A 15,871-nucleotide genomic window follows, 5' to 3' on the forward strand; every position below is an offset into this window, starting at 1 on the left:
CTGATTACATGCAGTGTTCTGTGAATACTAATCATGTATTCCCCACTTGGTGCTGTGTCTTTGCCAGATTGAATTACTGTGCCTTAGGTAACCCCTGTGAAACACAGGTTGAGTAACGGGGCACTTTCTAGAAGGAGAGTGTAGATGAATGTGTCGTAGCTGGCAAGACTGTGTTCAAAACTCTGCATTCTCTTGCTGGCGCCCATTCACTTTGGAAGTAGTCACTATGGATTTTGCCTTCCGGCCTGAAAGGGAGTGAAATGAGAGACTGCCATATTGAAGTGGTTTGAGGAGACAGATTACTGGAAAGGCTTACATTTGTACTTTAAGGGGCTACAGATACAGATCAATGCATGTTTACTGTTAAGCATATGGTGGTTCGGTCCTTAGGCTTTTCTTAATAAAAATTGCAACATTTTTGTTCACTGGAGTGTATGTTGATTTTTGTCATGGGAAAGTCATTGGACTGAGGGTGTATATTCCATATGCGAATTTGAAAGGTAAAATGTCAGCCTTATTCTAGAAAAGTTCTAATGTATAAACACATATACAATTATAATCTAATAATTATAAACACATCTGTTGGGACCCACTAGTTTCTGTGAAGGAGGTTATTTATTCTTTTAGTAATAACTAGGATGATTATTATAGCTTGAGAATTTTAAAAATCTAGTAATCAATATTCACATATTGATACGTAATATAAGTGAAGCATTGTGCCTGGAATTACAAACACATTAAGAGATTGCGCAAAAGGCACTATTTCTGTTACAGCATAGTTTCTAAGCTTGCAACTAAGAATTTGGAAACAGTTCAAAAGTCAGGTGAATATTTTATGAAGTTGCACTTTGCATATCTTTCTTAGCAGTTCTACACCAATTTTTTTAATGCAGGATTTCCCCTGGGTGTTCTGAAATGTTGAGATTGTAGAGGATCTGGAATTACATCGTTTCAGTGATCCTTCTGACCAAAAAGTAGTAATGGCACTTAAGCATGCCTTCAGATGTTTCTCTAAAGTAACAAGAAAGCTCATTACCAGTGCATTTTCTGTGATGTGTAGTTACTGTCTCATCTATATCACTTACGTGACGGGAGAAATTGCCATTTTGTGGCTATTTTATAATAAGGTATCTTCAGTGCAGAAAATCCTGTTAGGCTTGGAACTAATAAAAGTACACTCAGATCAATTGAAAGATGAAAACAAAGTAAGAAATAGAATGTGGTTAGAGCCCCAGTCTCTTCCTCTCCTGTTTGCAACCCCTTTTACTCTCTCTTAAGAACAAGTGAGAACAGATGTGAATGTGGCAGCAGCAAAGTGATGATTATTTTAGGTGGGTAAAGGATAGATTGTATTTTGAATAAGATTTTTTTTGAGGGGACTGGATATTTATGGGCCTCTGTCATTTATCTTGCTACCTTGCTGAAATCTAGATGAATTTAGATATTAAAATGTATGTACTCGTTAAATAGGATACTTTAGTTAATTCTTATATTTAAAGATACGGTGTCAACAGCACATTTACATTTTGATATTGGAAAAGCTAAAAAGGTGAAAGATGGGGTAGGCAGGGGTGAAGAATTTGGATTTTCTTGCAGTGTTGATTTTCGAATCTACAAATGTAACAGTGCTGAGAGATCTTTTCAAAGAAAGGATCATTTTGGACATTGCTCAGTTTTGTAGTCCTTATTTTTTATTTTTTATGTTTTTGAGACAGAATCTTGCTCTGTTGCTCAGGCTGGAGTGCAATGGCGTGATCTCAGCTCACTGCAACCTCCACCTCCGGGTTCAAACGATTCTTCTGCCTCAGTCTTCTGTAGTTGAGATTACAGTCTCCTGCCAGTGCGCCCGGCTAATTTTGTATTTTCAGTAGAGACAGGGTTTCCCTGTGTTGGCCAGGCTGGTCTCGAACTCCTGACTTCAAGTGATCTGCTTGCCTCGTGTAGTCCTTGTTTATGTAATAGAGAAATGAGTTGTTTAACCCATCTGATGGAGGTAGGACAGCTTTTTTATTTTATTTTTTTTTTGAGTTGACTGTAGCCTTAGTATGCTTATTTCCTCTTCTGGAGATACAATTTAGATTATAGGAATATTCGCAAGTATTTTTCAGATTTTCTAAAAATTGTAGTTATATGTAATTTGTTTTTCAGTTTTTCATGTCTCTTCTGATCTTGATTGCTTACCATTTATTGCGATTTTTATTTTGTTATCACTGCTGTATTGATAGACACTTAAGTGCCCGAGGACTGGAACTTCGGTTTAACCCTGTTTCCACCATGAACTTCACATTTCAGTAAAACTGTATTTTAAGACCTTAGAGTGTTGTACCTGATGTGCAGCTGGCAGGAACTCGGGGTCCCAGAACAGAAGAGCTTTCATCCTTGGGGGCCATGGGGAGGAGCATGGGAGAGGGAGTGTCAAGAGGTGAAAGGGTTAGATTTCGCAGTGAGTGATGCAGGATTTGTGAGACGGGCCACAGTTCCCAAAACCTCGAGATGGAAAGTTTGACCTAGGGGAGGTTTTGGATGTCCCTCCATCCAGTGCTTTTCTTTTCTTTTCTTTTTTTCCTAACTGAATCTTTTTTTCTTTTTTTTAATTATACTTGAAGTTCTGAGATACATGTGCAGAACATGCAGGTTTGTTACATGGGTATACATGTGCCATGGTGGTTTCCTGCACCCGTCAACCCGTCATCTGCATTAGGTATTTCTCCTAATGCTCTCCCTCCCCTAGCCCCCCACCCCTCAACAGGCCCCAGTGTGTGGTATTCCCCTCTGCGTCCGTATGTTCTCATTGTTCAGCTCCCACTTATGAGTGAGAACATGCAGTGTTTGGTTTTCTGTTCCTGTGTTAATTTGCTGAGAATGATAATTTCCAGCTTCATCCATGTCCCTGCAAAGGATATGAACTCAGTCTTTTTTATGGCTGCATAGTATTCCATGATGTATATGTGCCACATTTTCTTAATCCAGTCTATTATTGGTGGGCATTTGGGTTGGTTCCAAGTCTTCGCTATTGTGAATATTGCTGCGGTAAACATATGTGTACATGTGTCTTTATAGGAGAATGATTTATACTCCTTTGGATATATAGTCAGCATGAGATTGCTGGGTCAAATGGTATTTCTGGTTCTAGGTCATTGAGGAATCACCACATTGTCTTCCACAATGGTTGAACTAATTTACACTCCCACTAACAGAGAAAAGCATTCCTATTTCTCCACATCCTCTTCAGCATCTATTGTTTTCTGACTCTTTAATTATCGCCATTCTAACTGGAGTAAGATGGTATCTCATTGTGGTTTTGATTTGCATTTCTCTAACGACCAGTGATAATGAGCTTTTTTTCATGTTTTTGGCTGCATAGATGTCGTCTTTTGAGAAGTGTCTCTTCATATCCTTTGCCCACTTTTTGATGGAGTTGTTTTATTCTTGTAAATTTAAGTTCCTTGTAGATTGTGGATATTAGCCCTTTGTCAGATGGATAGATTGCAAAAATTTTCTCCTGTAGGTTGCCTGTCCACTCTGATGATAGCTGCTTCTGCTGTGCAGAAGTTCTTTAGTTTAATTAGATCCCATTTGTCAGTTTTGACTTTTGTTGCCATTGCTTTTGGTGTTTTAATCATGAAGTCTTTGCCCATGCCTGTGTCCTGAATGGTATTGCCTAGGTTTTCTTCTAGAGTTTTATGGTTTTAGGTCTTATGTTTAAGTCTTTAATCCATCTTGAGTTAATTTTTGTATAAAGTGTAAGGAAGGGGTCCAGTTTCAGTTTTCTGCATATGGCTAACCAGTTGTCCCAACACCATTTATTAAATAGGGAATCCTTTTCTCATTGCTTGTTTTTGTCAGGTTTGTCAAATATCAGATGGTGGTAGATGTGTGGTGTTACTTCTGAGGCCTCTGTTGTGTTCCATTGGTCTATGTATCTGTTTTGGTACTAGTACCATGTGTTTTTCAAACTGTTGGGATACCACCTGGGTTTGTTCCCTAGAGGGGACCGCTGGGAGGGGAGGGGAAAGTCAAAGGAGTGGGGCTTCTGCTCCATTCGATGTCACCCAGTGCACAAATGCTTTCGAAAACATCTATTTTATATGCTGGGATTACAGTTGAGAAATAGGTTCTGCTGTTAAGTAGAAAAAAAAGTAGTTTGGAGACGACTGAGTTGAAGATTTCTGATTAGATTAATAGGTAATAGCAGAAACCTCTTATTTTATAGCACAGGAAACTAAGGAACAAAAGACTTCTTCTGAGAAGACGCTGCTGCTACCTACCAGTGGATCCCTGCTTTTCTGCCTCCTGTTTGTCTATAGTGCACATTGGCTCTGGAAATTCAGCAAGATTAAGGAATAGTAGTGATTTCCAGACTACTGATAAGAAAATAGGCAAAACTGTCCATATCAAATCCAGTACATACTATATTTTAAGGATTAGGTAACTTGAATTCTAGAGGGTTTTGGTCAACCACAAAGGTTCAGATGCTCTTGCATTAGATAGGAGGAATAGATTGTAACTTCAAACAGTAAAAAATCAAACCAGGCTTTGCCTTTTTGATAATCTTTTGATTTTTTTGTATACTAAGTTAAAGGTAAAATGTGGAGTTGAAACCAAAATATGGAATTGGAAAATGAAAAATAGGCCAGCCATGGTGGCTCACGCCTGTAATCCCAGCACTTTGGGAGGCCGAGGCGGGCAAATCACTTGAGGTCGTGAGTTCAAGACTGGCCTGGTCAACATGGTGAAACCCTGTCTCTACTAAAAATACAAAAATTAGCCAGGTGTGGTGGTGCACACCTGTAATCACAGCTACCCAGGAGGCAGAGGCAGGAGAATAGCTTGAACCCAAGAGGCAGAGGTTGCAGAGTCGAGATCATACCACTGCACTACAGCTGAGGTGACAAAATGAGGCTCTGTCTCAAAAAAAAAAAAAAAAAAGAAAAAGAGAAAAATGAAAAATAGAATGTTTATAGTCGTTACCATGCAACCTGTTTTCCTTCATTTGATATACCAACTATTACCAACTATCTTGGGAGTAAACTGAGGGATTCTATTTTATACTTTGATGTAGTTTGCGTTTTAATATTTAGAATTTTTTTTATTTTTGTTCAAAGACTTGCTGAAACTGTTTTTATTAACTGTGTACTTAATGTTGAGAGAGATTCTTTTTGTTTAAAAAAAATTTATATGATTTCTGAATTGACTGATGTTCTTATACCAGGATCCTGATCATTTGAGCTGAATTTGTTTGCTAGTTCTTAATCTATTTTCATTAGCTAAGCTGTTGTGAGAAAAGGCCCCATGGGAAGAACAAAATTAGTTTAATAATTTTGCTCATTCATCCGTGTGCATGCGACACGACTGTTTTCGTTTCTGATGTTGCAATTGAACTGGATCAAAAGCAATTAATTTTCACATCCTCTGAGTAAGTCTGTGTCTCCTGTCACTCTGAAGTCTTTTTTATGTACGTGTTTTCTCCTAGGTGAAGAATTTTAAATTGGAACAAGAGCAAGAAAAAAACAAAATCTTGTCAGAAGCGCTGGAGACGCTGGCCACTGAACATCATGAATTAGAGCAGTCTCTGGTGAAAGGCTCTCCACCTGCCAGCATCCTTAGCGAGGACGAGTTCTATGATGCGCTGTCAGGTAATGCTGGGATCCTTCCCTCTTCAGTGTTGGTGATTTAAGAGTCCACCACCTAAATGAGCAATGTCCCCTTGAGTCCACCACCTTAGAGCAGATGTCACCTTGAGTTTCCTGGAGTGGACAGATAGCTATGTATCCATATAGCTCCTCAGATTTTTTGTGTGTCATGTTATTAAGGCTGGAGTCTGAAAGTTTGGAATGAAATTCATCACTGTCTGCCTGTACGGAAGATGTATTCTAGGCTAGGGTTAGAATGCTGTTAAAACTGCCCACATTTGATTTGTCCTTTACTGGGTGACCATTTCCTAGTATCAGGCATTAGCACATATTGTAAGGAGAGACAGACAGACAGTTTCTGTCTTCAGAGAGGTCTTTATATAAAGAATACAGGTAACCAAGCGCAAGTGCTTGGTGATAGCACAGTATGCTAAGTACCACAGTAGAGGTGAGACCACCATGTGTCTGGAGCAGAGAAGAGGAGGTGTTTGACTTTGCCTCAGAAACACACGCTAAAGTGCGGCATAGCATTTCTGCAAGGAGCATGGACTCCAGAGCTTCTGTCGGTAGCCAGCTGTGTGACCTGGGGCATGTTCCATGACCCCTCTGTTCATAGTTTCCGCATATTTAAAATGGGGTAATTGTCGTGTCCATTTCAGCAGGTGTGTGACGACTAAATGAGTTTCTCTGTTTAGATAGTGGTTAGAACAGGGCCTGGTGGTACTCAATGCTAAAAAATGGGGAATGCACGTGGAGATTTGAGGATGAGAGGAGGTACTGCTAAGTCGTTTTGACCTTTTTGGAATTTACTTTCAAATTTTTTGAGGCAGGTGTGGGTGGGAGAAGGAAAAGGAGCATAGAAAGGGTGGTTGGAGATCAGTGGGACTGAGAAAAATTGATTGTTGTATGGGAGAAAATGAATATATATATATATATATATAAAAAATAGGTGAGCATATACAGTTACTGAGTTTCATAACACTTGATTAAAGACACAAGAAATCTTGGTGTTTTGGAAGTGAAGGATCAAATTCATAATAGGAAATGAAAGAGAGGAAGTATGGTGAGAGGTAGGAGAGACGAGGACTGAAGATTAGGTTAAGGAAGTTAAAGAAAATGGTATAATACAGGACATGGAAAATGATGTTGGTAGAATGTAGATTGACAGGGAAGTGATTAATTGATTAAGACAAATAGGAACATTAATAGAGGTTTGCTAGAAGTAAAGGGAAGAAGTAATTTTCATAGCTAGATTTGGGAACAATTGGACAAATAAGATTATAATGATGATGGGCTGTCAATTAAATACAATTAAATACGGGATTTGTGAACAGAGTGACTCGCGTTGGGAAGAGAAGGTAGGATTTGAGATTGATGGAATGAGTGACAAGGCAAGGGAAGTATTTGTAGCCTGTCTGAGGGAGGTCGGAGGGAGAATGAGTGATACTTAAGACTGCTGACATTTATTACACGTCTACCCTGAGGCAAGTCCAGCGGTGCTTCCTCTATGGAGAGCATCCAAAAAGGAAAATTGCAAGAGGGATTCTAGGTTTAAATGCATACAGCTTGGAATATAAAAGAGCCCAGATACTTCAGTTGCTCATCTTATATATTCTTTTTTAAAAATAAAACTTTATGGCCAGGGGTGGTGGCTGAGCACCTATAATCCTAGCACTTTGGGAGGCTGAGGTGGGAGGATCTCTTGAGCCCAGAAGTTCGAGACCAGCCTGGGCACATGGTGAAACCCTGTCTCTACTAAAAATACAAAACTTAGCCGTACGTGGTGGTGCATGCGTGTAATCCCAGCTACTCAGTAGGCTGAGGTGAGAGGATCGCTTAAGCCCAGGAAGTAGAGGTTGCAGTGAGATGTAATCGTGCCATTGCACTCCAGCCTGGGGGCCACAGAATGAGACCCTGTCTCAAACAAACAAAAAATCCTTTAAAAAATTTTATTTAAGAACCCCGTGTTTGTTCTCAATAATTCATTATAGAAGTACATGAGAACCCAGTGAAATTCTCTTCACCCCTTATCCCAATTAATCGTGCACTCCTCTTCCTCAGAGGTTCTGATCAACAGCCAGATATACTCTCCTACAGACCTTTTTTGAGCATCACATATATATGTGTTTGTGTATATATAGATTTTTTTTTTTAAGTCATGAATGGAAGGAGCGATGTAATTGCCCTGGACTTGCTTTTTCCTGACAACTTGTCTTAGAAATCTTTCCTGTCAGTGTTATAAGCTCTAGCTCATTCTTTTTCAAGGTTGCATAGAAGTCCATGATATAATTATGCCACAGTTTCCTTAATCCTTCTCTTCTTGATAGACGTCTGGCAGCCACTATCTTTCTGTTTCTCAGTAATATTTTAATGGTCATCTTCTCTGGGAGGAAGAGAGAAAAAGAACCATCGTCCCTAGATCCGAATTGGCCAATACATTTCATCTCAAGTGCCAGTTCGGATTGTTTTGCAGTATCTGGTTCTTTGTGGATTGCTGTGTTGAGAAGGATCCTGAGGCTCAGTCCGAGTGCCTGGGCTCAGCTGCACATCCTGCCATGACCATAGGAAATGGAGCGAGGGTCAGGTGCCAAGCATTTTCTCCTCCTCGCCTTCAATAGCACACCTGAATTTTGTTACATTTGCTTGAACATAGTAGCCCTTCTGTGGCTACTCCTACTATTTCCTACTAAAAATGTTGCAATAATTTGGTACAGTGTAGAAACTGCATTAAAATGAAGAGTCAGATGCCCTGTCAAGTGCTGACTTGCTGTTGACCTAGCCACCCAATTCATTGAAATCATCAAAGCCATCGTGTGGGAATGACTTCATCTTCCCGCTCTAGTCTCTACACACCAGCCTCCATCCCCATTTCTTCCTTCACTCTATTACAAGAGAACAAATGGTTCCCCCTCATTAAGGCCATCTCTTTCTCATTTGTTCTGATACCCGTCTCCTTGTGACTTCTCAAGGAGACTTTTGTTTAGTTATTGCTTCCTTCACCTACACTTTCAATATTATATAACTTTAAATACTAACTTAAAATTCCTGTATTAGTCTGCTAGTGCTACTACAATAGATCACCACAAACTTAGTGGCTTAGTAGATAGTGCAAATATATTCTGTTACAGTTTGGAGGTCAGAAGTTCCAACATCAAGGTGTCCGCAGGGCTGTGTTTCTTCTAAAGGCTCTAGGAGAGACTGTTTCCTTGCCTTTTCTAGCTTCTAGGGACCTGCCTGCATTCCTTGGGTCAAGGCCCCATCCTCCATCTGAAAAGCTGGCAGTGGGGTATCTTCCAGTCTCTCTCTGACTGTCTGTGACTCTGGCCCTGCTCCTTCCCTTTTATAAAGACCCATGGCATTACATTGGACCTACTCAGATGATCCAGTATAATCTCCCCATCTCAGTATACGTAACTTAATCATATCTGCAGAGTCCCTTTTATTATGAAAGGTAACATATTCACAAGTTCCAGAGATTAGAACATGGACGTATTGGGGAAGCCCTTGTCCTGACTGCCGCAGTCCCCAAATTCGTATCTCCAACCTTGATCTCTTGCTAGAGACTTAACGTATTCAGCTTTCAGCTTTATGTACAAAAAAACGAATGCTTGCTCTTCCTCCCAGATCCTGTTTCTCCTTGAGTTGGCCTCATTTTTGTAAATGGCACCTCTTTCATCTCCTAAAGCCAGAAACTAGGAGTGATTCGTGACATTCCTGTGAGACATAGAATCAAGGCCTGGCCATTCTGCCTTCAAATCATATCTTGAATTCATCTATGTTTTACTAATGGAGGGTAGCAGTTAAAAGTATAGGTATTGAAGCTGAAGGCTCTTGCTAAGTCGAAGCTCTGCCAATTCCCCTACCCTTGGGAAAGTTACTTCACTTTCCTATGTCTCATTTCTTCATCTGGAAATGGGTCATAGGATCGTTGCAAAGAATTAACTAATACATATCTGTAGTGTACTTAAAACAGTGCCAGACACCCTAAGGGGCTGGCAGATGTTAACTCTCATTATCATCACCCGCATTGCACCTCCTTTTGTCTAGCCTCTTAACTCATCTTGGTGCTCCCAGCCTTGGCCTGCTGAAGTTCATCCTGTACACACCATCCATAGTGATCCTTTGTTGCCAATCATATCATCCCATTCCTTCACCTAGAATTCTTCAGCGGTTTCTCATTGCACTGAAAATGAAACTCAGATGTCGTCACGGACCTCCAAGGCTCTCGACATGATCCAGACCCTACTGCCTCTTCACACTCGTCTTGTCCCCTTGTTCCCTCCATGTACTGCACCGGTGCCTCCTCCAGGCCTCAGATGCAGTAGTGATGCCAGGCAGTTGAATGCACAGTTAGACAAGAGCAAGGAAAAGTATACAAACCTCCACTTCATTTGAAGCTTAATTTTAACCCCTAAATCATGACAATAGGTTAAATCAAGCCTATCCTGATATTGAGAAGGTATGAAAAAAAAAGATTTTTCAAGTTACTTTTCTTAAAAGATTTAAAAAACATTTTCACTAAATGTTTAATCTTTTAAAAGGTTGTTAACTCGTGTTACTTTAAAATAAAGGGATAACTTCATTAGATCTAAAGTCCATGTGGTTTCCTGTTTCCCTTTCTCATATCCCTTTAAGCTTTTTCAGATGAGCAAGATCAATGGAAATCTACTCATACGGTGGGTGAAGCAAGCCTTGATGCGGAGCCAGCAGTGTAGGATAAGAATTTTTCCAGCCCCCTGGGATCCCCCCTGGGATCGCTTGAGAAAATTATTTTTCCAGTATGCTCAGTGATGAAACATTTCATAAAGCTCCCTAAAAGCACACAGATTTTTTTTTCCCACAATGTGATTAAATTCTGTTGTGTAAACTTATTTAAAAGGAGATAAATTTAATGAAGCATCACATTTTGTCCTCACTGTGTGTGGGTGTGGGAGTGGGCATGTTTAAGGAATGAAATGGTTATGTCAAGAGAAATTTCGGATATAGCTGTAAGGGAACACTTCCTGGGAAAAGGGCTAGACATTCATGCGCATTGAAACAAAAAGATTTCATGAGAAACCACTGTGGATAAACCATTCTGCAAATAAGGTTATAGAAATACTTTATAGAAGAAGAAAGTGGTTCTTCTATATATATTTCTACCTTATCAGTGTTGCTTTTTCTTTATGCTACTTTGTCTACCAAGGCTCTCAAATATCTCTTCTCCTGGTAGCCTTTTCTGACTCCTCCAGACAGAATTAATTTCTTCTTTGTGTTTCCTTCAGTTTATGCTTCTTTTATAGCCTCCTTGCATTTTGTCTCTAAGATAATAGGACCCCGCAGAGGCTCACACCTGTAATTCCAGCACTTTGGGAGGCCAAGACGGGTGGATTACTTGAGGTCAGGAGCTCGAGACCAGCCTGGCCAACATTGTGAAACCCTGTTTCTACTAAAAATACAAAAGACTTTATCCAGGCATGGTGGCACGTGCTTGTAATCCCAGCTACCTGGTAGGCTGAGGCAGGAGAATAGCTTGAACCTGGGAGGCAGAGGTTGCAGTGAGCCAAGATCATGCCATTGGACTCCATCCTGAGCAACAGAGAGAGACTCTATCTCAGAAAGAAAGAGAGAGAGAGAGAGAGAGAGAGAGAGAATAGGGACCATATCTGTCTACATCCCTGAAGTATGTAGCACAGAATCAGTTCTCTAAATGCTTGTCGAACGCAGGTTGTTGAAGAAATGTCATTGATATTTCTGTCCTCCCTAAAAATATATTGGTATTCAATAATGAGCCTAAGATAATCAGGAATGCATGGTGATTTTATGCATCTATATTCACCACTTTGGATTCTGTAGGGGAGAGTAGGGATGGGCAGCAAAGGAGGAAGGAGGGATGAGAGAGTATTAATATTAGAAAATGACGTTTGTTCCCAAGGGGCTTACAATCAAGTTGGAGATAGGATACCTGCTACCAGGGAGGGGCAGATGAAAAGTAGTTAAAGGAGAGAAAACTAAAGGTACGCGATTTCAGGACTCTCTAATAATCTTCTAAGGAGTTGTTTTTTAAACACTTATTGCTGGTTAAATAACTGATTTCATGGTGGTGATTCTTTAATACTAGTCTGAGAGCAGTTTCACGGAAAATTCCGGCTCTTTGAATACCGTAAGTTCAGAACGCATTATTTTTCTTACTGTGTGTTCATTTTCCTTTTTAGAAACATGTTGAGAGCAGTTGCTCCAGAAAGGCTTTCTTGCTAAGCCTTCCCCTTAATGCTATTTTGGTTGAAATGTGCATGAATAATGCATAAAATCCAATAGTGTAGATGGGCAAAACCAATAGATAGTTATACCATGAAATTGCAACCAGTTTTAGCATTTCTCAGCAGTCGTAAGAGTACATCTTTTAAATCTTGAACACTTGGAGGGCACCAGCCGTATCTCATTCATCTCTCCAAACTGCTTCAGCAACTTGCACTTTACCTGATGTGTGGGTAGGTACTTAGTAAATGTTGACTTATTACATCGAAGTCACATGAAAATATTTTGTTTTCTAACTATGGATTGTTCTGCAACTGGCCTTTAGTTCTCGAATTGTTTTCTTTGTAGAGTTCATGCATAATGTGACCTCCTAAAAATAGTGTTGAGAAACAAGACAAATTGGGAAGCTCTGGATTTGGTAGCCCAAAATAGATCCACGTAAGATTTCCAGTAGCCCACACACTATAGTTTGTGTAACTCCTCATCTTCAATTACATGTGCAGATTTTGCAAGTTGTAGAAAACAGTAGTAGATTTAGTTGCTTGGGGGACAAGCCGGTACTTTTAAGAAACTCTGTCACAAGCAATACCCTACCATTTGGCTAATTTTGACCTTGGACATCATTCAGAGAGGATCTGTCTAGAACGTCTCCGACTCTTGTTGCTTGCTGCCAAGAATCTGTTTCAAGCTCTTGTCACTTCCTTAGTAAATTATTGTAGCAGTCTCTTGGCAGCCCCCTCTGGACTCATCCTGGTTTTCGGTTTATGATTCACCTTAAATGTGTTAGGTTGTGTTTACTTTCTTTGTGTTCTTCATATTTACTGTGCTATTTCTAAGCTTATGCAGTTGTACCTCAAGGCTAAATAAAACTTTGGCACTGATATTTTCAGCTGTACCTTGGGTTGCTTTGGCCATTTTCAGAACATGCCTGGTACGTGGGAAACTAAACAATAAAGGTATTAAATTAAGCATGTGTGTGTTTCCTGGCTGTTTTCTGTTGCCTTCAGTAACAGGAGGAAGGGTGACTTGGACGTTATCCACAGTTCTTCCCCATCTTGCTGCTTTGTGTACTATTTGTTCTCAGGCTGGTTTCCAAAGGTCAGGATAAGAAAGTGCTTATCAGGATAACTTACAAGAATTGTTGGCATGTTTATATTGTGAACTTTATGGCCTCTTCTTTCAGCCTTTTAATAGTAGGAAAAATTAACAAATCAAGTCTTGGAAAGTTTTCTCACTCACTTAAAAAAAAGAGCATAGCGGTCAGGATCTTCTTAATTCTAGAGTAAAGTTAAAGTCACCATAACCCAGTGATAGCCGTTCATTGGCTTCCATTCCATTTTGATGGGAAAGGAGACTGTGTTCAATCTGAATGTGTTTAAAATAATTCTGAGTTCTAACATGGACAGAACTGTAAAGATCTGAGAGCAGGTACAGTGGCTCACACCTGTCATCCCAGCACTTTGAGAGGCCAAAGTGGGTGGATCACTTGAGATCCATAGTTCAAGACCAGCCTGGCCAACATGGGGAAACCCCGTCTCTACTAAAATACAAAAATGCTGGGCGTGGTGGTGGGCGCCTGTAATCCCAGCTACTAGCGAGGCTGAGGCAGGAGAATTGCTTGAATCTAGGAGGCGGAGGTTGCAGTGAACTGAGATCACGCCACTGCACTCCAAACTGGGCGACAGAGCCAGACTCTGTTTCAAAACAAACAAGCAAACAGAAAGAACTTAAAAATCTGGGCCATTGTAGATCTATCACATTAAAGCAAACTTTGTGGGATTTTAAATTTTAATTCTATTAATACTGCTGTTTTAATTGAGGAACTAATCAGGTAAATATTCTGTCCACCTTCAATGCTTCTGTAAACTAGAGCATTTATCTTGTAAAGTATATGTTTTTTAAAGTGTTATTCTGACACTTCTTAACGTTTTTAAGAGATAGGGTCTCGCTCTGTTGCCCAGTCTCAAACTTCTGGGCTCAAATGATCCTCCACCTCAGCCTGCTGAGCAGCTGTGACTACAGGTGCACACCACTGCACATGGCTTGATGGTTTCCCTATAAAATATAATCATCAACTGAGTCACCTGAACCCTTTTGGAACTAGATGAGAATAAACACACCCACAAATAAGTGCTTATCAAGTATTCCATTTCCTGTCATTACTCAGGGCTGCACAGATTTTCCTAAGTGCTCATCAAAAGTTCAGTAAATAATGTAGGGCTATTTCATAAATCTTTTATGCTGTTTTTCAGGGGTCAGAAGTATCCTAAAATTTTTGAGTGGCTTTGCCTGTTATAGAAATGTATATGTTTGTTAAGGGGAAAATCAAAAGAATAAGACAGGCTGCCATTGTCTGAAATCTAGCTATGTATATTGTAAAAATACCTTCCTTCTGCTACATTAAAAAATATGACTCTAGAAAAATCGACCAGTTTTCCTGGAAGTGAGGTAAGAGTTAACCAGACCAGAATATAGTTCATGCATCCAACATGACAGCTAGCTCATTGACTTTTAGTGACAGGTTTTTGGATGTTTGCCTGGTTTTTGTTTGTTTGTTGTTGTTTTTATTGTGGTAAGGTATACATAACATAAACTGTCCAGCGTGACGGTTTTTGAGTGTACAATGCAGTGAGATTAAGTACCTTTACTTTCCTGTGCAACCATCACCACCATTTCTCTCCAGAACTTTTTCGTCATCCCAAACTGAAACTCCATCCCCATTAATTACCAACTCCCTATTCCTCCCTCCTCCCTCCCCTTTTTGTCCTAAAAGCCCGAGTGTTGTGGCCTCACCCTCCTGCAAGAAAGCACTGCAACTAGCACATGGGAGGCAGGATGCACCTCTTCCCATTACTTCATGCTTTCTACTAAGGCATTAATATATTGCCTACTAACATTTTGATATTTATATGTGGGGGGAACATTGAGGAACCCAGAATTTTAAGATTGAATTATCGGTGGGGCATGGTGGTCCATGCCTGTAATCCCAGCACTTTGGGAGGCCGAGGTGGGTGGATCACCTGAGGTCAGGAGTTCAAGACCAGCCTGGGCAACAAGGTGAAACCGATCACTACTAAAAGTTCAAAAATTAGCTGGGCATGGTGGTACGTGCTTGTAGTCCCAGGTACAAGGGAGGCTGAGGCATGAGAATTGCTTGCATGGGGGAGGCAGAGGTTGCAGTGAGCCGAGATTGTGCCACTGCACTCCAGCCTGGGCGACAGAGCGAGGCTTCGTTTCAAAAAAAAAAAAAAAAGCAAAAAGTAAAAAGATCGGCCGGGCGCGGTGGCTCAAGCCTGTAATCCCAGCACTTTGGGAGGCCGAGACAGGTGGATCACGAGGTCAGAAGATCGAGACCATCCTGGCTAACACGGTGAAACCCTGTCTCTACTAAAAAATACAAAAAACTAGCCGGGCGAGGTGGCGGGCGCCTGTAGTCCCAGCTACTGGGGAGGCTGAGGCAGGAGAATGGCATGAACCCGGAAGGCGGAGCTTTCAGTGAGGTGAGATTGTGCCACTGCACTCCAGCCTGGGTGACAGAGCGAGACACTGTCTCAAAAAAAAAAAAAGAAAAAAGATTGAATTATCACTTCAGAGGTACTGAGATGTAGCACTGATTTGTTTTACAGGGAGACTTGAAAATAACTTCTGTGGATAGGCTTTGACTTTCATCAGCAACCTCCACAGTGGCTATGCCCTCTTTGGTATTGAGCTAAACATGTTTAAACTTAAATATCTGTAGATCTGCGAGTCTCCACATGAAACGATGCTGTACTAGCGATAGATTGGTGTGACCAAGGCTTTGAAGGTATAATCTCTCAAGAATGGTTCTCCGTTACCGACAGAGTAAGCCCAAACTATTTCACACTATTTACATTCCACATTTCTCTATTCATTGCACTAGAAATCACTGAGCTTTGGCTTTTAAGCAACTAGTTAATTTTTATTCACAGGCACTGTAAATCATGTAATTGATGTTTACTTCTTTGCCTTTGAAACAAGAA

At 40.5% G+C, this 15,871-nt stretch overlaps 1 protein-coding gene across 4 annotated transcripts in view; it reads left to right on the forward strand.

Moving 5' to 3' along the window:
• Positions 1 to 15,871, forward strand: part of OSBPL1A (oxysterol binding protein like 1A) — a 228,913-nt gene that overhangs the window by 141,552 nt on the left and 71,490 nt on the right. For all 4 annotated transcript variants that reach the window (XM_007974412.3, XM_037982433.2, XM_007974419.3 and 1 more), the window contains one exon: positions 5,474 to 5,636. In XM_007974412.3, the coding sequence (XP_007972603.3) occupies positions 5,474 to 5,636 (163 nt within the window). The remainder of the gene's footprint in view (positions 1 to 5,473; positions 5,637 to 15,871) is intronic.

The sequence above is a fragment of the Chlorocebus sabaeus genome, chromosome 18, assembly GCF_047675955.1.
Source record: "Chlorocebus sabaeus isolate Y175 chromosome 18, mChlSab1.0.hap1, whole genome shotgun sequence".
Lineage (NCBI taxonomy): Eukaryota > Metazoa > Chordata > Mammalia > Primates > Cercopithecidae > Chlorocebus > Chlorocebus sabaeus.